Genomic DNA, 23,201 nt, shown 5'->3' on the forward strand with positions numbered 1-23,201 from the left:
TGCGCACTCTAGCCAGGGGGCAGGGTGGCCTGGCTCTGTTAGGATTGCTGTGAGGCCCCTACATGTTTTTCCTACATTGGCTTCTGGGGAAGCTCTTGCTCCATCCCTCCCAGCCAGGGTATCCTGAGCTGGGGAGACCCCACGGCACTGCTTTCCTGTCCTCTGTACTCTGTCGGGTAGACCCACGGAAGACCACGGTCTCGCCCCTGCACGCTTCCCCAGGTCTAACCCACTGGAGCTAGGGTGCACTCTAGAGGCAGGAAGGCACAGAGCCGCCCCGGGTATGGCAGAGAACTCCCCAGGGCTGTTAGCAGGATTCCTCAAGGGCAGGGCTGGTAACGGACTGCAGTTTGCCTTGCGCCATCCTTCGTCCCCTTTACTTCCTCCAGTCGGGGTGCTTAGTGGGCCTGCAGGGGTGGCCAAGAGCTTCCTGGGCTTGGTGGGGCTGGGATGCAGAAAGGCCACAGCTCAGCCTCCACTTCAGAGTGTCAGTTCCGTAGCTCTTCTGCTGCAGATTCCTTCCACTTGCTCTCAGACCAGAAGGCTAACTCCGCAGACCTGGCAGTGACTGCCCAGCCTGCACCACGGCCTGGGACCAGTCCCTGTGGGCTTCTAGCTGGAGGGGAGGCCAGTGGCCTCTGCAAGAGCCCTTTCTAACCAAGCCACTCCCCGTGTAATGCCTCCAGAGTGCTCAGCTTCAGACCTTGGGACATTAGCAACAACGCAGTCCAGGGATTAACCTGTCGTTCTCTTGGGGAAGGGGGTTGGAGACCCTTTGAAAGTAGATGCAAACATCTTAACCTGTACATTTTTCTTAGGAAGGGCCCACCTAGGCCTTCCACAAGAGATGTAAAATGCTTCACAGCCCTAAAAAAGTCAGAACCATGGACCTGGTGCCCCCCTTCCTCGCTCTCCTCTGCAAAGCACCCCTGGCACAGGCCGTCTGGGTGGGTCGTCGGGTGGACCACCGCGCAGCTCCGCAGAGAAGACGGGGGCGTACGCAGAGGAGCTGCTTTGCACGAAAGCGAGATGGATTGGTTAGAATTTGTTGGGGATGGAAGAATCCAGCTGATCAGAGCTCAGAAACCACATAGCCTTTGGGGCCCAGGGGTAGGAGTGGGTCAGGGCAGCCACAGCTCGGCCTGGCCTCCCGAACTCCAGTCTGGACTTACCCAGCCTTGTTCCTGCCCCCGGATCATGCCCTCCCGGGTGGGAGCACTCTGGGCTACTCCATTCTCCTGTTCGGCTCTCAACCCTCTCTGATAGTCAGGCCACCACCCCGTGATACGAGAGAATGAACTAAGGCCTAGACAAGGAAAAGCAACTTGCCCAGGACGACACAGAGGCAGGGTAACATCCGAACCAGACTCCGACTCTCCACACTAGTCTGGGGCTTTCCCCGGCCCTACAGTGGCCCCGCGCTCATGGGCCTAACATGACGCAATGCGGCCGTGCGATGACAAGCCAGACTTGTGTGCTGCGGCAAGCAGTTGTCCTCTTGGTCAGCAAGCGTGTGGCTCAGGAGCCGCCTCACGGCGGCTTCCAAGGCAGCTGAGGAAATCCTGGCTCAAACAGCAAGGCGTCCTGAGCCTGCTGCCCCAACCTTGTCCCCGCTGGGGATGTGTGAGTGAACTGAACCCCCGGCTGCAAGCAAAGCCGAGGCCTGGTGCCGAGCCTCCTCCCCACCTGGTTCCCAGCAGTCGCAGCCAGCCCTCTAGGAGCTCCGGGCTGAGTCTGCTCCGGCCCCTGGGCGGGGCAGCGGGTGGCCACTAGGCCCTCTCTGCCGCAGGGCGTGGATAAGTCCTGGTGGCTGGCAGGGGAGTGACGATGAGCTCAGGGCAGGGGTGAGGGCAGAGAGCTGGGAAAGGAGGGCAGAGAGCTGGGAGCTGGGAAAGGCCTCGTCTCCTTTATTGAACAGCCTCAGGGGCACCTCCGCACTGACCAGGCAGCCAGAGGAGGAGAAAGTGGGCAGGCGGGGGTCAGGGAGGCGCCCACCCTCATTTCCAGTCCTTGAAGAATTGCTTGAAGATGGGGCTCTCGCGGCCCTGGGGCAGAATCTCCACCTGCAGGGAGAACGGGGGAGAAGTCTAGCCCAGAGTGTCCACCTCCGCCTCCACCAGGCAGGGCCGGAGCAGAGCCTCAGAGGAGGGTGCTGGGTGCCAGGCCTGGGTCCACATGGGATCCAGGCCAGGTATGCGCCTGGCCAAGAAATAAGACAAGAGATGGGACACGGGCTGCGAAAACAGATGGCTTCAAGCACGTGGGTGCACAATTCAGGAGACGCACCAGTCATCCACGAGCCTTATCAGATCCCCTAGAATGACTCATGGAGTCGCTGCACTGGGGCAACGGGGACAGGACGAGCTGGGGACAAGGGCCCAGAGGAGTTACACCAGCTGCCCACGCCAGGCTCTGGGCTGCCCACCGTCCTCTTAGAAAACACCATATACATTTGGGGCGCCCGGGTGGCTCGGTCCGTTGAGCATCCGACTCTTGGCTTTGGCTCCGGTCATGATCTCAGGGTCACGATCTCCAGGGTCATGATCTCAGGGTGGTGAGACTCAACCCTGCGCTGAGCACAGAGCCTGCTTCTCTCCTTCTCCCTCTGCCCCTCCCCCATCTCATGCTTGAGTTTGAGCTCTCTCTTTCTCTCTCTCTCTCTCTCTCTCTCTCTCAAATAAATCTTTAAAAGAAAAGAAAACACCATATACTTTTAAATGTTAAAGGATTAAAATGGGCTTTCCCGCTGGAGGGGGCCGGTACGGAGGCCTGACCGTTCTTGACTGGGCCTGAGGATTTCCCGCCCTTTTTGTCCAGTCTACGGGGAAGAGGCCACAGGAGGAGCCCCAGGAGGAGGTGGGGCCCCAGGTGTCTCCTCACCTGAGTATTGGGGGCATATCGCATGCGGGAGATGAAGTCCTCAGCCACTTGGAGAGCTGCCTCCCGCTCCTTCTCGTTAGCTTTTCGTCCTGGATCAATTGGGAGGGGATTTTTTTTTTTTTAAAGATTTTATTTATTTATTTGACAGAGATAGAGACAGCCAGCGAGAGAGGGAACACAAGCAGGGGGAGTGGGAGAGGAAGAAGCAGGCTCATAGCGGAGGAGCCTGATGTGGGACTCGATCCCATAACGCCGGGATCACGCCCTGAGCCGAAGGCAGACGCTTAACCGCTGTGCCACCCAGGCGCCCCGGGATTTTTTTTTTAAAGAGCAGGGACCCTCTCTAGCCCACATCCCATTTTCTCAAGGAAACTGAAGGGGGGGGGTTCCATAGAATAGCTGGCGACTTTTAAAAGAAATGGACCAGGAGGTACTAAGATGCTAAGGAGCTCTTTGGAGGTGTGAAGTCAGTCACTAGAGACTTCTCCCAACCCGGCAGCTCCATGGGATGAAAACTGTTCTTTCTGCCTGCTCTAATCAAAACCTTCTGCTCGGACCACGGCCCCATGGATAGTCAGAATTTGTGTTCCCCATGGCATGAGACTCGAAATAGAGAGCCCCACCCGGGGACACCTCACCGCTGGAGTCTGCCAACCATGCTGTTGACAAGTATCAACAAGTATCAAGCCTTTTGTGTAAAACTAAACAGGACAAAAGGGTGTGATTTATAATAGTCTTACTCCCATAATGTCAGCCGACATCGGCCTAAGAGCAAAGGAAGACCATGCAGTTATCCGTTCCCTCCTGTGGGACCTTTGGGGCAAGATGTGCTCCAGCTTAAGCCAAGATACTTCTCTTCCTGGCTCCCAATTTTCCTGTGCTTTTTTCTTCTCTGGTTTCTCTTTCTAAAACGGTTCAGTTCTTTGCTTGGGGTTTAATTCCCTTCCATGGACATCTGGGAACCCCTCAAGCTCAGAACCGGTTCCATGGGAAAGGTACCCTGTGGCAGGAGGGGAAAGGCAGCCCCAGGGCCCAATCTCCAACCGTACCCCATCCACGTCAGAGAAAGCTGCCATGTTCCTTGCCACTCTGGCCCTTCCCTGAGCCATTGGCCAGTAGGAGCTACCCTGAGAGTGCCTAACCCCTCCCCATCTTCCTGACCAGGCTAGGGCTGTGGGTTTATCTTGGCTTTGGTTGCCCCCATAAATATTTACTGAACAAAGGCTATTTCCTCACGACACCAGAGATGATATGGTTCCTGCTTTCAGGAAGGTTATAATCTTGGTCAGGGAGGTAAGACGTGCTCGAGAAAAGACAAGCATGGAGAAGCAAGGAGGTTCCCAGGGTCAGAGACTCAAAGCTTTGCTTCAACATTTTCTGGAGTTAAACCAAGCGGACAAACTTATACACAACAGTGTTTCTATCTCCAGCCAATACAATTTCTTGGAAAAACAAGTTCTACTAGTTCATTACCCAGGGCACCAAGTGAGATTTCATTTACCTAACATTTCTCTTGTCACACCCCTAGGCAGAATGCAAGACTGGGGTCCCAGCAGCCCTGAAGGCCTAGGGGTGCTCTAGGACAGCAGTCCTCAAAATGTGACCCTGGACCTGCAGCAAGGCCTGGGAACCACTTAGATATGCAAATTCTTGGGTGGTGGTTGGGGGGCGGGGTCCAGCCATCCGTTCTAACAGGCCCTCTAAGGCTTACTGAAGTTTCTGAACCCTTGCCTGGAATTTAGAGGGTGGGAACAGCAAAGAGAAAGGGCTCAGCGGCTCCCTGAGGCTGTTTCTGAAAGCAATCAGGCAGGCTGAGCCCCCCAGTGGGAAGCGCGCCCTGGTTGGAGCAGCGGCAGGGGCCTCCGGCTAGAATGGAGAAGCCACACGTACCCTTCCAGATGTAGATCTTGCCACAGAGCCCATTGTCCAGCACGAAGCAGTCATCGGACAGAAGCAGCTCAAGGGCAAAGGGACTGGAGTCCGCCACCTTGGTCAGGTTCATCTGTCCGGTGGCATCGGAGACCTGGGGGATGATGAACAGTGCCAGATCCCGCCCCCTGCCCCCAACACACAGACCTAACCTCCACCCCTAGGCCATGGCTCCCATGGTCCCCACTCACGGCCCCAGCCCAAGGAGCAGAGAGACTGGGCACCCCGCCCCTCACTCCACCCTCAGTCTCTGCAATGCCAAGGCCCTGCATCCATTTGGAAATTAAGTGGATTCCAAATTACAAACGAATACAAAGAATCCAAAAAAGTAAAGCTCAGCATTGGCTTCACACATCCTTCTCCAAGAATGGGCTGGAAGTGAAGTATTTATCTCCTCAGGAGGGCCGGACATCCCTCCATTTCCCAACCCTCGCTCCCAGCCCTGGATAAAGCATCCTGCTGCCTGACACAGCCTTCCCCAGGCTTTCTCCTCTCCCTTCAGCACCCCTGCCCGGGCCCAGGGCAGGCCAGAGTACCCACCTTATACAGAGCCGCGGCCTGGGCGTTTGTCCGGTCAGCTGTGAGGTCTTCCTCGGGGTTGCCCTCCTTCAGAGCAGGCTTGGGGCCCAGGACCTACAGGGACCAGGGCAGACCGGGTTTCCAGGGATTCCTGGGCACCTGCCCCAGACCTTCCCAACCCATCACTCCCAAGGCTACCACGTCTGGGGGAGGCAAACAGTGTCCTGCACAAGGGCACCCAGCAGAGGTGAGTGAGGGCTGGGTCCAGCCCAGTCCACCTGCCAGGCCGCTGGTCCATCCGCCCAGAGGGGCGCTTTCCCCTGAATCACACGAGGGCACCCTGTGAGCTAGCCACAGCCCTAAGCAGTACCCCAGGCCACTCACCCATACCCTCCACCCTCTACTGACCACGTTCATCCCCCCAGCTTCTCCCAGCTGCGCACCCCAACATCCCCCAACCTGGATCATCTCGGCAGGCTCCTCCCCATCCGTGACGATCTCCACCTGGGCCTTGCCCTGCCGCTCACTGTCCCGGATGGCCAGGGCCAGGTCCCGCGCCTTGTTGCGCTCCAGGATGTTGGACTTTCCACCACACCAGGCAAAGATGTTCTGGAGGGAAGTGGGGAGGCTCAGCGTCCTGCATCCAGCCTGTTGACTGTGTGTGTGTGTGGGGGGGGGTTCTGAAGAACTGCCCCCGGAGGCAAGACCATCTAAGACAACATCTTTGCAAAGAGGTTTCTCTGGCCAGCCCCGTGCCCCTCCTGCTTTCTGTTTCTCCACAAGTCTCACCCGCAAATATGTAAAGGTCTTTATCTTGTCTGTAATCTATCTCCCCCGACTAGAAAGTAAGCTTCATCAGGGCACAAGTGTTCTGTTTTGTTTTTTGTTTTGTTTTATCTTGCTTTGCTTTGCTTTGTTCACAGCCGCGTGCCCAGTACTACAACAGAGACTGGCACACACTTAGGCACATAGTAAATATGGAATGAATGAATGAATGAATGAATGAATGAGTGAATGGGTGAATGCCATCCTGAGCCCCGTATCTCACACCGCTCTCTGCACCCTGCTGTGCAGGTCACCTGCCTCCAGCTCACTGCTGCTCAGCCCCCCTCCCCACTGTCCCTGGGTTGGCTTCCTGCCTCGAACCTTCAGCACAAGACGCAGCCCAGGCTCCTCCAGCAGTCTCAGGACCTAGGTCTCAGCAATAATTTTCGCTCCCACGGCTCCTGTCCCCACCCAGGGTCCCTGTCAAGCTAGTCCCCTCCCTGCTGTCAGCATGCATGTCTGCACCTCTTCTCCCTCAGTGCCTCAGCCTCAGCTCACCTGTCCCTTCACCTGGAAAGGCATTTCCCCTCGGTGAAGGTCTAGTCAGATGGCACCTTCCTGGGACAGTGGCTTCAGTGCCCGCTAGAGGAAGCCCCCCGGCCCCAAGCCCCCTCAGCACATGCCCCTGCCTCTCAGAGTCCTCATCACATTTACGGTAGGGGACAGGCCTGTGTGGGCTGCCTCCCCAGAGCAAGCCATTTGTGGTCCCCGAGCTGGCTCAAAGTAGGCATGAGAGACTCACTGAGTGACTGGCTGAGCGGACAAATGAACGAAAGGTCTGGCCTGCCGCTAACTCAGAGCTACAAAGTCTCCAAGGAAGGAGAGAGTCGCTGCAGTGTTAGAGACAGTGGCTGGAAGGCAGAGGGGCTTTCTGTCTTTTTGGACCTAAGATGTTTTCCTAACGGCTGGAGCAGCTTCTCGCCCGTTCCCTGGCCCCTTAAAAGACAGGTGCCAACACGGTGCTCAGCCCCGCCCTGCCTGCTCACCTGGCCCAGGTCCAGGATGAAGCAGTCCCCGGTGTTGAAGCTGTCCCAGCTCAGCGCCCGCTCAGTGGCCCGGATGTTCTTCTTCCCCTTCACCTGGTACAGTTTCTTGATGGCAGCTGGAGCGGCCCCTGGGGAGGTCTTGTGAAATGCTGACTCCACTCCACCTTCCTGCAGCCCAGACGGCCAACCTCAGGGGGCTGACAGGAGGCCTGTGGCCCTCCACACCGGGTCCCGGTGGGGGATGGGCAGAAAGGCAGGGAGGACCCAGGCCTGAGGGTGCCTGGGCCTTGTGCAGGGTGAGAGCTGGCTGGAAGGAGGAGTGGCTCCGAGAGAAGCCACGGGGAAGGTGCTGGGAGGTGGGCTCTGACCTGGTACTTGAGGCCACGTGGGAAGTAGCTCATGAAGAGGTCGGACTCATTGCCCTGCACCTCCCGGTGCTGCACGGGCCGCTCCCCAAGCAGGGTGTTGAGATGCACGGCCAGCACAGCGCAGGCCCCCTGCTCATCCCGGGAGGACTGCTGGCCTGCGGCGGGGAGGGGCAGGGCAAGGCCGGTGAGACCCGCCCAGCCCGCGCTCCCGGGGGCCACGCCCCCAGCTCCTCCCAGCCCCCTACCTATCCACAGGTGCAGGTGGGAGAGCTCTTCCGGACCGTTGTGCAGCACGAGGTAGGAGTCCCCCGAGAAGAAGATGCCCTGGTTCTCCCGTGCTACCGGCACTGGCTTCAGTTTCTCCACCCGCCATACGTGCAGGCCGGGATCCTGCACCGAGGCGGGGAACGGAGAGCCACTGCGGGAGGGAAGAGGGGTGGCGGTGGTGGCCAGGGCCCGTGAGCAGAGGACCCAAGCAGACACCTGGGAGGACCGAGGCGGCCGGAGGACTGTGGTGTGGGGATGAGGGAAGCTGTGAGGAGGGCAGCCCTTGGGGGTGAAGAAGGGGAGGGATGAAAGGGGTGGGGTACTCAGCCTACCTCTGGGGGAGACGTGTGTACATGCTGCTTCCGGTTCTAGAAAGAAGAAGCCATTATGATTACAAATGTTATGACAACCACCCTTCACATTGGTCTGGGGAGGCCATTCCAGGGGTCAAATGCTATCATATTCCTTAACTATTTCATCTCCAAGAGCCCAAGGGGGGATTACCCTGGCTCCATTATGCAGGCAAAGAAACCGAGGCTTAGAAATTCTAAGTCCAAAGCCACAAAGCTTGTGAGTGGCTAGTGAAAACTAGGTTTCAGACTCCTGGGCCAATGGCTTTCTCTTGCTGTGACCTCTCAGCCATACCTCTCTTCTGCTTCCAGACCCCTAACTCTGGTCCTTACACGAGGCTGACTGACATACAGCTCTTTAAGCAATAACTGCTTATATTAGAAAAGTCGAAAATCAATAACTTAAGTTACCACCATAAAAACACCGGAAAAGGAAAAGCAAATTAAACCCAAAATAATCAGAAGAAAAGAAATAATAAAAATAAGAGCAGAAATCAATAGAAATAAAAATATATGTGCAGAGAGAAAATCAATGAAGCTGGTTTTTGAAAAAAAATCAATAAAACTGATGACCCTTTAGACAAACTGATTAGGAAAAAGAAGAGACACAAATTTCCAATTCAGAAATAAGAGAGATGATTCACTACAGATTCTCAAATATTAGAAGGATAAAGAGAATACTACAAAAACGTATGCCAATATATTCAACAACATATACAAAATGGGCAAATTCCTTGAAGGATACAAAGTATGAAAGTTCAATCAAGAAAAAATAGGCTACCTGAATAGTTCTAGTATCTATTAAAGAAACTGAATATGTACTTAACCCTCCCCCTCCACTTCCAAGTCATGGTACATTCTTTTTTTCTTTTCTTTTCTTTTCTTAGATTATTTATTTATTTATTTGAGATAGAGGGAAAGGGAGAAGTAGACTCCCTGCTGAGCAGGGAGCCCCACGTGGGGCTCAATCCCAGGACCCTGAGATCACAACCTGAACTGAAATCACGAGTTGGACACTCAACTGACTGAGCCACCCAGGCGACCCCCAAGTCATCATGCATTCTACCAAAACTTTAAGGAAAACAGTACCAATTCTATGCAAACTTTTCCAGAAAATAAGAGAGAACACTTCCCAATTCATTCTATGCCATCAGCATTATCCTGATATAACAAACCAGATAAATATATTATAGAAAAGAAAATTAGGGTACACCTGGGTGGCTCAGTCAGTTGAATGTCTGACTCTTGATTTTGGCTCAGCTCAGGAGTCTGCTTAGGATTCTCTCTCTCTCTCTCTCTCTCTCTCTCTCTCTCTCTCTCTCTCTCTCCCCCTTTGCCCCTCTCCCCCATGCTCGTCCTCTCTTGTTCTCTTAAATTAATAAATAAATTAATTAATTTTAAAAATCTTAAAAAAAAGAAAATTAGACCAATATTCCTCATGAACATAGACACAAAAAATATTACCGAAATTTTAGCATATGGAATTCCATAATATAAAAAGGATAAAACACCATGACTAGATGGTGTTTATCCCAAGAATGCAAAGTTAGTTTAACATCTAAAAATCAATCAATGTAATCCACCTTATTAATAAATTATATACATATGGAAAAAAACCTCTCTAAAAGGAAGCCATTTTAAATTTCTTTCTAAGTCAGCATGACTGTACATAAACTTTGTTTAAACCAAAGGCCTGATTTATGTCCCACCAAACATACATTGTACACATGCCTTGTACATGAGTAGCCTGAAGGAAACCATCTTGTCCATAAGATACCGACCAAGGCTCCTACTTCCTGCATTTCTTGACATTAAAACTCATGATTCCTACCTATATGCTAATCTATAATCTCTTGAGCTTTTGCAAGATGTAGAAAAGGATATAACCCTGTAAAAACTGTCCATTCGCTGGAGCACATTCTTCCCTGTGAAGACCATGGTTCCCGGGGAACTGTCCTAACTTGGGCTCAAATAAAACTCTCTTTCCTTCTTTTAGAGATTACAAAAGGTTAGTTCATTTTACATCAAGTATATATATTGCACTGACAATATATATGTGTGTGTGTATACATCTATAACCATCTCAACAGATGCAGAAAAGGCATTTACTAAAATTCTACGTCTGTTCCTGACAAAACAAAACTTTCAGCAAACTAGCAATAGAACGGAACTTCCTCAAACTAATAAAAGGCACCTACCAAAAACAAACGGAAACACAGAATCCCTAGAGCCAACATTATACTTAGTGCCTTCCCTAATACTAAACTCTTTTTTTTTTTTTATTGTGTTATGTTAGTCACCATGCAGTACATCATTAGTTTTCGATGTAGTGTTCCTCTAATTCTAAACTCTTGATTCCCAGGCATGAGCAATCACTGCCAGGCCAGCTTTCCTCAAATGCCTCCACAAGGGACAACCACAGGCCACCCCGAGAGAAACTACTTTGGTATGAACATTATTTTGATTTAAAAGCAATCAAGGGGCACCTGGGTGGCACAGCGGTTAAGCGTCTGCCTTCGGCTCAGGGCGTGATCCCGGCGTTCTGGGATCGAGCCCCACATCAGGCTCCTCCACTAGGAGCCTGCTTCTTCCTCTCCCACTCCCCCTGCTTGTGTTCCCTCTCTCGCTGGCTGTCTCTATCTCTGTCGAATAAATAAATAAAATCTTAAAATAAAATAAAATAAAAGCAATCAAAACCCAACTGATTCAGTAAAAGGTTTACTGAATGGTTTACCTCCCCCTTAACTGCCTGCTTATATTAGGAAGAGAGCTCTTACCAGATTCCTCTTTGCCTAAGAAACTTACCTACATAATGGGGCAACCTTTGTTTTCCAGGCATCCCCTCTCATGTTCCTGCTGATAGTCTTTCTCCCCTTTGGATCCTCAGACCCTACCCCTCTCCTTAGCTCCTATTAAGAGTCTTATTGCTTCACTATCTTTGGAATTTCCCTGTCTGTATAGATTCCCCATACGTATGCTATTAAGTTTAATTTTATCCTGTTAGTCTATCTCCTGTCAATTTGATTCTAAGTCCAACCAGAAGGATCTTGAGGGGCTGAGGAAATTTTTCCTCCCCCGCACCTCAAATGTTATGTTATTCTATAGGTCAGTGACAGCAACCTTTTTTGGACAAGTTACTCGGGGGGAAATGGTAAAGGCAAGTATTTTTAAAATATATATTATTTTTTAAAAAAATTCAGCAAATGCAGTAGCTACAGCTTCACTCACCATCTCTTTTCTATGTTCCAATTACTACACAGTTTCTTTCCTTTTTTTTTTTTTTTTTCTTAAAATGCACAGCCCACACTAGCAAGCACTGTAACACAATTCATGCTGTGCAGGTGAACAACATTTTTGTAAGGTGAGCCTCTGTGATGCAGGGTAAGGGCCTGGGGAATTTCAGGGTGAAGAGGCAAACTGGCACCATGGGGAGCTTCTTGGGACCTGGGGAAGCAGGAAGGGGGAAGAGACATCTTTAGGAGATGGACAGGAGAGCAGAGGGTGTAGGGTCTGAGTAGAAAATGGAGGGGAAAAAAGAAGCAGTGGTAATAAATGTCAACTACCACGGGAATCATGACTTCTTTTCCATTCCTAACTCACAACAGAGCTGAAGGCATTTTTTGAAACCGCTCTTTCCCAAAGCAGGAGGCAGTGAGGGGGAAGTTTGGGGGAGGGAACCTTTAATGTTCCTCCATTCCACAGAAGGTCACATGCTTGCCCACATCCCTCGCCACAGGCTGCTCAGCCTGTGACTCAGGTCTGAAATGGTGGGGCGGCTGTCCCACGCCCAAACCAGGGGGGAGAGATGGTGCGAACAAGAGGGTCAATTGTTAGCTTTACTATTTTTCCTTCTGTGTTCCTGATCTGCGGGCTCTGGCCTGAGTACTAACTCAGAAGCTGGCAGCGCAAGTTTTTGAGGAAAGGGTTGTGGCCACCTGCTTCTTCATCATCCTGGCTGCCTGTTAAAATTAGCTTGGGATCTTATAAAAACACAGATGGCCCGGCCCCAGGCCTGGAGATTTTTATTACACAGGCGTGGAGTGGGGCCTGTGCATCTGCATTTTGAGCGTATGTTCCAGGTGATTCTCTTCTGCCCCTTAACTATCCAGAACAGCATCTCACACCTGCCTGTACGTTAGAATTATCAAGCTCAAAAAAATCCCAATGTCCAGACCACACACCAGAACAGTTAAAATCAGAGTTTCTGGGGGTGGAGCCCGGGTAGCATGTGTGCGAAGTCCCAGGTGACCCTAAAGCTCAGGTCGGGGTGGAAACCCCTGCTGTCCCATCAGATCTCTACCCCTTGGCCTTCTGCTCCAGGCTGTGCCCCAGGGGCTACCTGACACCTCTCCCTTCCAGCCGCTCTGCCCAAGCCCACAGCAGCTGGAGCTTTCTCTGTGTGTATGCCGCCCCCCCCAAGTCCAGTAAAGCCCCATCACCCTCCAGGCCCATACCAAACCCCAGCTGTCCAAGGAGCCTGCCAGGACATTCGGTAGCCTCAGCGCTTTCTGGGAGTGCTCCCAGCCCTCTCACTCGGGAGCTTCAGTCTCTACTTGCAGGTTGTCTATTCGGATGACCCGACAGCTTCATGTCTCAGCCAGAGCCCCAGACTTGCCTGACACCCCTGCATCCCTCCAGCAGCCCACGACAGGCTCTATGCAATTCCGTACAAAGTCTACATTGGGAGCTTGGCACTGGGCAGTGATGGTAGGGCACAGAAACGAGAAAGAACAACCCATGGGTCATGGTCTAACTGGAGGAGGCAGAGCAACAGGGAGCCATCACACCCAGTGGGGCCACAGGCAAACTTCCCCTAGGTGGGGAATGTCACAGAATCACAGATGTCAGCCTTAGAAGGAGCCTAAATACTTATCTCATCCTGCTCCGCCTCCGCCTCCACCTCCCAGCGCATGCCTGTGCGCGCACAGTGCAGGGACCCCTTCTGCAGCATCCCTCACCATCCTCCTCTTGAACACTTCCAGTGATGGGGAACTCACCATCTCACAAGACGGCCTCTTCCACACATATCTCTTACATTAAAGTCTGCTTCTTCCCACTCTGCCAGAGTGTGCTGAGTTATGGATCTGCCCACCTCCCCTACTAGACTACAAAGGCCTTTTGCCGGGGACTGTATTTTGCCTCTCTGGACCTAGATGGAACCTGAAGGGGAGCAAAATATACCACCCCAAAATAAGCCTCTTTGGCATGTTGATTATTTTAAACTGGCTATTTTTAAGAAGCAGCAGACACAGGTGACATTCTGAAATCCAAGTAGAAGTTACCCTTTGTAAGAGACATTTACACTTATAGGGGAACTCTCCCTCCATAAGGGTGTCTCCCCACTGCATCAGGAAGGGAGGGGGGATGACTGTAGCAACTTCTCAAAGTGCAAAGCAGCCACTGAAATCTTTGTAACAATCTTACTCTTGTTCACTATGCTCTTCCTGGTAACCTCCCCCAACTGACCCCCAATATCTTTTTTCTTTAGCATAAGATGGTATTTAAGGTGATGGCTTCGACCATTTCAGGGAGTTTTCCTGGGTCTCTCCCAAGTATACAGGAGGTATATACGTTATTAAACTTCCTGGTTTTCTCCTGTTAATCTGTCTTATATCAATTTAATAGACCAGCCAAAGAACCTAGAAGGGAAGAAGGGAAAACTTTTCCGCCCTGTGCCGGGAACCCTGCAGGACCTCAGAGGGTGCGTGGGATACACAGGACTTGTGTGGCTGCTATTCCTAGAGCAGCGGGAGCCGGAGAGAGAGCGTGGGATCTCACAGGCTGGGTCAGGTTGTAGCTGCCCCGGAGGCAGAAAGGAGAGGCTGGGGAATCCAGTGAGACCGTCCTGGGGCCCGGGGTGGGGGAGGACGCACGCCTGGCTGGCCTGGCCCTTGAACTGCTGGGGCTTCAGAAGGAACCTGCCTTTGAGGACACCCTGTGGGACCTGGGGGCAGGGGCAGGTGTCGCTGTGATGCCTACTGTTAAGACAGTGCTTTAAAACTGTCAGAACAACTGCTCTCACCCTCCTCCAGTGCTGTCTCTGCCCTCAGACACTCACTCTATTGATCCCTACAGGTCCCTTCACCTCACAGTCCATTTGCCCCTAGTTGTGAAATTAAACAGCCCCTACCTCTCTCCTCAAGAAAGGGTGGAGGGGGGAGCGTCAACACTATGACAGCAGGTCCTCCCAGCCTGGGACATGGGCATTCCAGGGCGGGGGGTGTCCGGAGGCCTCCCCTGGGGACTCTCTGGCTAGTACTCTTTCCCCTGACACCAAGTGGGGCTCCTACCCTATCCCTCCTCCACCTCTCCCTCCCTCCTCCTCCCCTTCTCTTACCCCAGGCCCAGGACCAGACCCTCAGCTGAGATCTTGTTGGATCTGCAAAATAATGGGCTGTGCTACAGTTTGAACCCAAATGCTCTGCTCCCTCCCCCAACCACTGCAGCCCACCCGTGTACAATCTCGCCAGTCCAGTCTTAGGGACGGGCATCCTCAAATCTGTCAGGAGGTCCGCACCACCTCTCCCGCCAGCCAGGACACGCCTGACCCAGGAGTGGCTCGTCAGTATCCTGGGTACCCTCCGGGGCAGCTGTGGGGCTCCAGACAGACCATAAATGTACCTGGACCCTGGCACAAAGCTGCCAGGACAGCGGGCTGGGGGACACCGGTCCCGGACAAAACGGCTTCCAGAAATGTGAGTCTCTGTTTCCAGACCCTGGCAGCCAGCCCTCACCTGCCGCGTTAGAGGGTCCCAGCCAGAAGTCCCGACTCTCCCTCAGCCACCCTGCCACTTTCACCTCTCCGCAGCTCTCCTTCCTCGCACTTCTGCTTTTCAGATTCTTCCTCCCAGCGCACCCCACCCAGCTTCTCACTTCCCTACGTCCTGGCGCGGGATGCCCCGCCCACCTGCCCCGCCCACCTGCCCCGCCCGGCTCCGCCCTCGCCCCCGCCCCGCCCCTGGGGAGCCTGGTCCCTTCCCGCTCTGGGGACAGTGCTGAGGGGCCGGCCAGCCTCGGTGGAGGAGGGCGAGCCCTGGGGGCCAGCAGTGGATGCCGCCGGCTGGGGGCTGAGGTCCACCCCGGCTCGGGGCCTCCCCATAGTGGCCTCAGCCGGCCGTGGGCCAGGGTCGCCTCTGAGTCTGGGACGTGCGAGGACAGCCCCACGAAAGCTACCACACTCACCAGCACCGTCCTCAGCTGGGTTAGTCATATTTCCTGGGTGGGGTCACTGCCTCTGCAGTGACTTTTTCCTCCTCCCCCCAGACTTGTCTTTCTCCTTGCCCTGAATGCATACATTTGATTTTTTTTTTTTTTTTTTTTTTTTTTAAGCTCAGTAATGAGGGAGTGTCTGGGGTCTGGAAAACATTCTTTGCTTTGTCCTGCATTCCAAATGCCTCTGGAGTCTACCCTGGGTCATCTTCTTGTTCACCAGATGTTTATTGACACACAGTCTTGGCACTGGGCGCTCTGAGGGACAGCAATAAAAGGAAGGGTTGTTCGGGGCACCTGCCTGTCTCAGTGGGTAGAGCATGTGACTCATGATCTTGGGGTGTGAGTTTGAGCCCCACATGGGTGTAGAGCCTACTTAAAAAAAAAAAAAAAAGAAAAGAAAGAGGAGTGGTTCTGGCTCAACCCAGGGGCCATCTTGCCTACGTCACATCATAGGACCCTAGAGCTAGTCTGGCCAACTTGCTTGGACACTTTCTAGAGGAGGATGCTGAGGCCTTGAGAGCACAAGTGGCTGGCCCACGGTCCTGTGCAACCAGACAAAGGTCACACGGGAATGGGAGGCAGGGGCAGTGTAAGGGAAGCTTCCATTTCTTTCTGAATCCATGCAGATGGATGCAGAGTCTGTGCTCCAGAAGAAAGCAAGCCACACCTGCAGCTCCTCTGCGCAGGACTCTGGCCTGCCTGTTCTGGACACAGGCCTGCCCTGGCCCAGGGCTGGTCAACAGTCTAATTAAAGATAAGGCTCAGCCTTCAGGGTCAAGGCCCCACGCAGGAGGCAGCAATTTGGGCAGTAGAACTAAGTCAATACATGTGTTAAAATTTCTGGACCACAGCAAGATGGTAAATTCTCTTCGGAGAATGCAGACTAGTGGGCATCTGAGTATCTCCGTGGTCAAACTGCTGGCCTTAAAAACAGGGTTATCTGGGCTATAATACCAGCAAGAGCCTTGTCCCCACAAAAACCAGAGCCTGGGCACATAACCTGGCAGAGTAGAAAGAGTTGAATAGTGACTACTTACTCGCTAAGCTTAATCTGGAGCCTCACCGTGCCCAATCTGTAAAATGGGCAGAAAGATAAAGGCAAAGATCACATGAGATTATAAAATTAATTTGCAAATAGATGCTCAATAAACCTAGACTTAATTCTCTTCCCAACAAAGAGAATTTACTAAGGGACCCCAGTACATGTGCCGGGCACCTCAGGAAGTAATGCTCCTGCCTCCTCCAACCGTGAGCCCGGTGTAGCTGGCAGGGGATTGGAAAGTTACACCACACTTCACCGCCTCTTGTCCCTCCACCCCTTACGTCCACCCTAGTAAGGTTTACCGACTCTAGGCTGCCCTGGTGCATAACTGGGGTGACTCCGTGCATTACCGAGGATACAGGATGAATGGGAGTCACTGTTCTCCACATCTGAGCCTCACTTGGGGAAACGTGGCCCCATCACCACAAAAATAAAAAGAGGTTTGCGAATTAACAGCGAAACAAAAGAGCAGGTCACTCAGCCTGGGAATCCCAAGCGCTTTAGCGCTCAGTACGCGCAAAGACGTTATCTGGTAACCAGATTCTAAAACTTGGTTTTGTGTGTGTGGTTTGTTTGTTTTTGTTTTTTTTTGGTTTTTTTTTTTTTTGGTTTTTGATTTTTTTCCCACCAGACTCACATTTTCCCACTCCCTCCCGGCTCCCCGTTAGGAACGCTCAGTTTGTCACAGATGGAGTAAAATGAAGCATTTCTTCAGCGAGGATCCGCCCTCTCCCGCCCCTCCGTTCGGGAAGGTCCCTGCTTTAGGGAAGCGGGAAGACAAGATTAGGCAAGTGGGTGTGCCCCAAAGAGGAGAGGGGGAGCGAGCGCCCCGAGGAGGCGCCCCGGGCCGGCTGAGCCCCTCCGACCCCTAAAGGGGAGCCGGGCGTCGGGCGGTCAGACCCCAGAGCGCTGCCTGCCTGCCGCGGCCTCCGCTGCCCCCCACGCCCAGGGCAGTCAGAGGGTGGGGCCCGGGCAGCCTGAGCCGGCAGGGGGCGCTGCTGAGCCGCCCCGTCCCTGCCCGGGAGCCGGGACGCCCACGGGGACCTAGAATTGAGGCGGGAACTGGGGAGACTAACAACTGGCAAGCAGCGCGGGGAAACTCCGCCAGGGATGGCAGGGTCCACAGCGCAGTCGACTGATAAGAGCCTTGGCCTCAAACTCTGGCAGGGGCTGTCTGTCCCTTGAGTGCCTGCTATGTACTCAGTGCTTTCCGTACGGTGTGGTTCTGTCCTCGGACCCACTACCATCATCATTATGCTTAATGGACAGAGAAGTGTCAGGGAGGCTCAGAGGGGGTGACTTGTCCAGGGTCACACTGCCAGTGCAGCCGAAGACCCAGGATTCTAGCCCGGGCTGGTCTGGCTTCGAAGCCGGTGCTAGACCTGCAATACCTCCCACCCTTCTCTCTCTTTAGAGGAAAACAGGCCCGCCAGTGTTTGCACCAGCCAGCCAGGCCCTCCAGGAAGTGAGTCAGACAGCACACGGGCCACACTCCCACCTTGGATCCTGAGTGGAGAGTCATGAGCGGCAGGCAAACCCCAAAAGATGTCAGCTGACAAAAAGCATTGCCATCGGGATATGGACCTGGCCTCCTGACACAGTGGGAACAGGACATTTTTCTCCTTTCTTGGGAAGCAGCTTTAAAACTTCCAACTAGGGGCCCTGGGATGGCTCAGTCCGTTGAGTGTCTGACTCTTGGTTTCAGCTCGGGTTGTAGCATGGGTTGTAGACTCGAGCCCGGAGCCTGGTGTTGGGCTCGGTGCTCAGAGGGGAGTCTACCTGAGATTGTCTCCTTCTGCCCCTCCCCCCTCTGTACGCTCTGTCTCTCAAATAAATAATAAATCTAAAAAATAAAAAAAACTCAAAACTTCCAACCAGCTTAGAGGCGCCTGGCTGGCTCAGTCAGCAGAGCTTGGGACTCTTGATCTCCTGGTCGGGAGTTTGAGCGCCATGTTAGGGGTAGCGTTTATTTAAAAAATTAATAAATAAAATTTATTTTTAAAAAAATTTTCAGGGGAGTCTTGTTGGCTCAGTTGGTTAAGCGTCAGCCTTTGGCTCAGGTCAGGTCCTGAGGGAGGCCCTGCTCAGTGAGGAGTCTGCTTCTCCCTCTCCCTCTGCCCTTCCCCTCCTTGTGCTCTCTCGCTCTCTCTCAAATAAATAAGGATTTGATCTGAGAGAGAGAGCGTGGGAGTGGGGGGTGGGGCCGAGGGAGAGGGAGGAAAAGTCCCAACAGACCCCACACTGAGTGTGCCTGACATGGGGCTCAATTCCAGGACACCGAGATCATGACCTGGGCTAAAACCAAGAGTCGGATGCTCAACTGACTGAGCCACCCAGGTGCCCCAATAAAATTTATTATTCTTTAAGATTGTATTTATTCATTTGAGAGCGAGAGAGAGCACGAGTGGTGGGAGAGGCCCCGGGAGAGGGAGAAGACCCCCGCTGAGCAGGGATCCTGCCCTGGGGCTCAATCCCAGGACTCCGAGATCACGACTTGAGCCAAAGGCAGACACTTAACCTACTGAGCCACTCAGGTGCCCCTATTTTTAAAAAATATTCCAACCAGCTTGAATTTTTCTGAGGCCTACTAATGGGTCTTGGGGTAGGGAAGCAGTTCAAAGCCTGGTTCTACCTTTTTCTGTCTGGATCATGCAGGGCAACCACACTTCACTGAGCAGTGTTTAGAAACCGCCCTCCACCTGTCCGCTGCCGTCTGGCCAACTGCTCAGCCTGCAGACTCAGTTGAAGTGTCTGTCCCCTGAAAAATGCAGTGATCCCTGCCTCCCTTCTCTGTACCCCCAGGCGCTCTGGCATCAAGGCTACTAGGCCATCTGGGTCTACAGCTTCCATTTGCAACCACACCCCACAAGGAAAGGTGGAATTGCACCCACGGGCAACCTAGTTGCCCCTGGCCCCCTTCCCAACGATTGCACCTTGCCAACACCCGGCTAGACATAGTCTTCCCAGAGCGTTCTCATTTTCTACATTTTTTTAGGTAGAATTTACAGTGAAATGCACAAAGCATAAGCATAATGAGTTTTGGCATAGGCAAACACCCATGTAAATCTATATCCTACCAGGATATAAAACACTTCCACCCCCCTGGAAAGTTCCCTTGCCGTCACTTTTTATCATCTGCTACACATGTGCCTCTCCACCACACTGTTGGCTTCTCCAGCCCAGGAGCTGCGTCAGGTTATCCTTGTGAAACGAAGAGTCCCGAGGGCAGGCCGCACCAAGATGGGCCACTTTGGCATGAAGGTCATATGAGTTAAAACGAAACCAAAACCCAGCAGATTCAGGAAAAGCTCTTTACCCCCTTCTCCTGCCAAATGCCTTAAAGAATTTAGGTGGAGGACCTGCTCCAGGAAGACAGCTATCACCATCAACAACTACATTGTACTATGAACTCGGTATGGCAGACTGGAAGGAACCCTGCCCAGGCCCATCTGATCAAAGTCCGCTCTGTCCTATTGTTTCTGAGTGGCCTAGAAAACATTTGTTGACCAAACATTTACTCTTTTCATCCTCCTGTGAGTTGCATTCTCTCCCTTTGAAGTCCCAGAACCCTACCCCCTTCTCCTTAATTCAGAATGACAACTAGATCTCATTTTGCCTGTCTCTGGAATTTCCATGTCTGTGTGGGTTCCCCATATGTATGCTATTAAATTTGATTTTCTCCAGTTAATCTGTCTCACTTCAATCTGATTCTTAGTCCAGCTGGAAGGACCTTGAAGAGAACAAGAGATACCTGCTCCCCACAGATGCCAGCACCCAGCAGATTACCTAGCAGGTAACAGACACTCAAAAAAAAAAAATTCTTTTACTAGATTTTTATTCTAATTAGCAGATTAGAGAGCAAAATCTTCACATTCTAGTGTAGCCCCAAGGTACTTTGTCACCTTGGGAAAGTCACTTAAGCCTTTTGAGTCTCAGGTTCCTCACCTGAAGGGAGGACAATAACCCAGTCATCCTGCCTTGGGGAATTGTGGGCATCCAGTGAGATGACCCATGGGAAGCTCTTTGAAAAAAATAAAGGCCTGGACACACATGAGTTTCTATTACCATTATTATTAATAAACTACTTCTAGGACAAACATCTGGCTGAAAAAAACCAGGAGAGAGAGGCATCGACACTGACTTCTGGATTTAGCTAAATGGGCTCTGGCCAAGGTTCGGAGCCATCCAAGATGGCCAGCTCTCTGCTTCTGTGTCCATGGACCCAGGCTTATGAATCGATTTCCAGGGGTACGAATTTCTTGAAATTGCAAAGGATTCTCCCTAATTGAGTTCCCAAACTGGCTTCGAACTACCCTGCATATGGTCCTCTCTGAGTCTGTTTCCCATCTGTAAAATTCAGGCACCAGACAAAGAGTCCTTTCTGCGTCCTCTGATCCAACTCAGAGGCACAGCTCAGGCTGAGCTGTCATATTTCCTCAGCCTGGGAAGCTGGCAGGGATCTGTTGCAACACTTAAAAATTCCAACATCAAAATTCCCCAAAATATTCCTTTGAAGGCATTGACTCAGAATGCATCTAGCCTTTAAATTTGATCTGTAATGAATTTTTCTAGATCATTTCAACCAGCTCTGAGGAATGGCCAGGGGTCTGGACTGCCATATTTTCTGAATAAAGCTGTTGGGTGCTCAGAGACATTCTGGGCAGTGACATGCTGGAGTTTCTTGGTGACCGCTGGGAAAGTGGGACTCGTCCAGTACACCAAAAATGAGCGGGCCAGGAGGAGCTCCAGTGGAGCACTGTGGTGACAAGAAGGGCACTGGGAGGGGGCGCCTGGGTGACTCAGTCGTTAAGCGTTTGCCTTCGGCTCAGGTCATGATCCCAGGGTTCTGGGACTGAGCCCCACATTGGGCTCCCTGCTCCGCTGGGAGCCTGCTTCTTCCTCTCCCACTCCCCCTGCTTGTGTTCCCTCTCTCGCTGGCTGTCTCTCTCTCTGTCAAATAAATAAAATCTTAAAAGGGGGGGGCACTGGGTGATCGGGGCAGGAGGAAGGGCTGGTTTATCCCCTCAAAGCCAGGGTCACACTGGGTTCGCAACACACTGTAAGCTCATGATAAGAGCTAAGAGTCTTGAGTGCAGGCACTGTATGCCAGGTGCTGTCCTTTACGATTTTCTCCTTTAATCCTCCCATTTATTCTCTAAACTAGATCATTTTATTTTCCCCCTTTTACAGATGAGGAAATGGAGGCCAAGTGAGGTCAAACCAAACCAAACAAAAAAACTTGCTCCAAGGTCCCTTTAGTGAGCGGCAGAGGGTGGATTGGGAGCCTGGTGGTAGGACCTCTCAACCCTCACAGCACACAGCCTCCTGGGGTGGAGCTGGGCTGAGTCAGGCGCCCCCTCCTCCCCACCAGGCCCTGGCCTCCCTCCGCCTTTCCCAGGGCCCACCCTGCTCTCAGCATCAAATGCTAGTGTCAGCTGGGAGTCTGTTCGCTTGTAACAAGCTACCTGCGTTCACCCTCCGGATACTTTGCTTTAAAGAAAAGATGTGGTATTTCACAATAATTGTAGACTCACAAGAAGTTGCAAAAACCAGTACGTAGTACTGATAATGCTACAACCTGGATGGATTTTTAAAACATTATGCTAAGTGAAAGAATCCCATCACAAAAGACCACATATTATATGATTCCATGAGATGTCCAGAACAGGCAAATCTGTAGAAATAGACTAATGGTTGCCTAGGGCTGGAGGGAATTAGGGGGTGGGGTTTAGGGGGTGGTTGCTAATAGGTAGGAGTTTCCTTTTGGGGTGATGAAAATGTTCTAAAATTAGACTGTGGTAATAGTTGCACAAGTCTGTGAATATACTAAAAAATACTGAATTGTACACTCAATAAAGCAGTCAACAAACAAACACCCAAAGGGCTTTGTAACCTTTGAGCAGTAAAGTCATCCTTGACTCATTGGCACCCCACTTACACCAAATATTATAGACAGGTCCCATGTCTCTATCACCCAGCTTCTCCTGATGGAGACAGCTAACATAACTATAGTAAGTGTACCTTCCTTTTTAAAGTGAGGGTCCTAAAGGCCCAGGGCCTTTTCTCCAGTGTCTCAAGTTCAAATTCTGACGATGGTAACTCCTCACCCATGCCCTGGACTTTACAGTTTACAAAACCCTCCCACCCCCAGATGGTAACTATACTTAGTGATAACGATACTTAGGGTGGTGTTGCCTAATATATGTAATTGTCACTATGTTGTACACCTGAGACTAATATAATATTGTATGTCACCTCTACTTCAATATATTAAAAAAAAAAAAGAAAAAGAAAAAGAACCCACCCCCAAACCCTGTTTATGTAATCCTCAAAGCAAACCTGTGGGCCAGGATTGCCCCATGTCTTGGTTTTCTTCCTCAGGAGAACCTTCTCCCTCCTTGAGCTCCCTCTGTAGCGTTGCCAAATTTGGCAAATAAAATCTTATCTGTCGAGCCTGTGAGGTGGTCAGCTCTAATGTGCTCGGCCAGTCCCGCGCGAGTCTGCTCATCATTTTGAGACAGCGTTGATCACAGACTCTTTTAAGAACTTAAAGTGTCCTGGACACCCCCACCCCCCACCACCGCCTTGCCCAGCATGGCCCGCAGGCCTGGGCTGGGCTTCCCAGGCCAAGTCCTCACTCTGGCCTTTCCTCTCCCACGTTCACACTCCGTCCTGGCTGGGCCTGACACCAGGGCAGACCGCAGCCACAGCACACAGCTCTTCGTGCTTCAGTTTGCCCATGTAGAGGCTGGTCTTGCAGGTGCCGCTGAGCGGTGGACCGGCTGCAAGAAGGGCCACAGGAAGCCCGCCCAGAGCTGCGAGT

The 23,201-nt window shown here is 52.2% G+C and overlaps 1 protein-coding gene across 6 annotated transcripts; it reads right to left on the bottom strand.

Moving 5' to 3' along the window:
* Positions 1-1,885: 1,885 nt before the first annotated feature.
* CAPG (capping actin protein, gelsolin like) lies at positions 1,886-15,340 on the bottom strand. 6 transcript variants are annotated; one of them, XM_057308969.1, is made up of 11 exons: positions 14,859-14,992; positions 14,462-14,503; positions 8,107-8,142; positions 7,753-7,925; positions 7,508-7,662; positions 7,140-7,307; positions 5,788-5,937; positions 5,350-5,442; positions 4,771-4,903; positions 2,881-2,969; positions 1,886-2,063 (listed from the first exon to the last, which is right to left on the bottom strand). In XM_057308969.1, the coding sequence occupies exons 3-11, from the start codon at positions 8,127-8,129 to the stop codon at positions 1,998-2,000; spliced, it is 1,050 nt and encodes a 349-aa protein (XP_057164952.1). In that variant the 5' UTR covers positions 8,130-8,142; positions 14,462-14,503; positions 14,859-14,992; the 3' UTR covers positions 1,886-1,997. The 6 variants fall into 6 exon arrangements, with proteins under 6 accessions (XP_057164952.1, XP_057164951.1, XP_057164953.1 ...); XM_057308968.1 differs by having other exon boundaries at positions 14,746-14,992; XM_057308970.1 differs by lacking the exons at positions 14,462-14,503; positions 14,859-14,992 and adding an exon at positions 15,307-15,340.
* Between the last annotated feature and the right edge of the window lie 7,861 nt (positions 15,341-23,201).

The sequence above is a fragment of the Ursus arctos genome, unplaced genomic scaffold (genome assembly GCF_023065955.2).
Source record: "Ursus arctos isolate Adak ecotype North America unplaced genomic scaffold, UrsArc2.0 scaffold_8, whole genome shotgun sequence".
In the NCBI taxonomy this organism is placed as follows: Eukaryota; Metazoa; Chordata; class Mammalia; order Carnivora; family Ursidae; genus Ursus; species Ursus arctos.

Coding starts and splice junctions, on each gene's coding strand:
- CAPG (XM_057308970.1), bottom strand. CDS start 8,129: ATGTACACACGTCTCCCCCAGAG. Junction 2,970..4,770: donor CAAGATCTACATCTGGAAGG/GTACGTGTGGCT, acceptor CAATTGATCCAG/GACGAAAAGCTAACGAGAAG. Junction 2,064..2,880: donor GATATGCCCCCAATACTCAG/GTGAGGAGACAC, acceptor TTCTCCCTGCAG/GTGGAGATTCTGCCCCAGGG.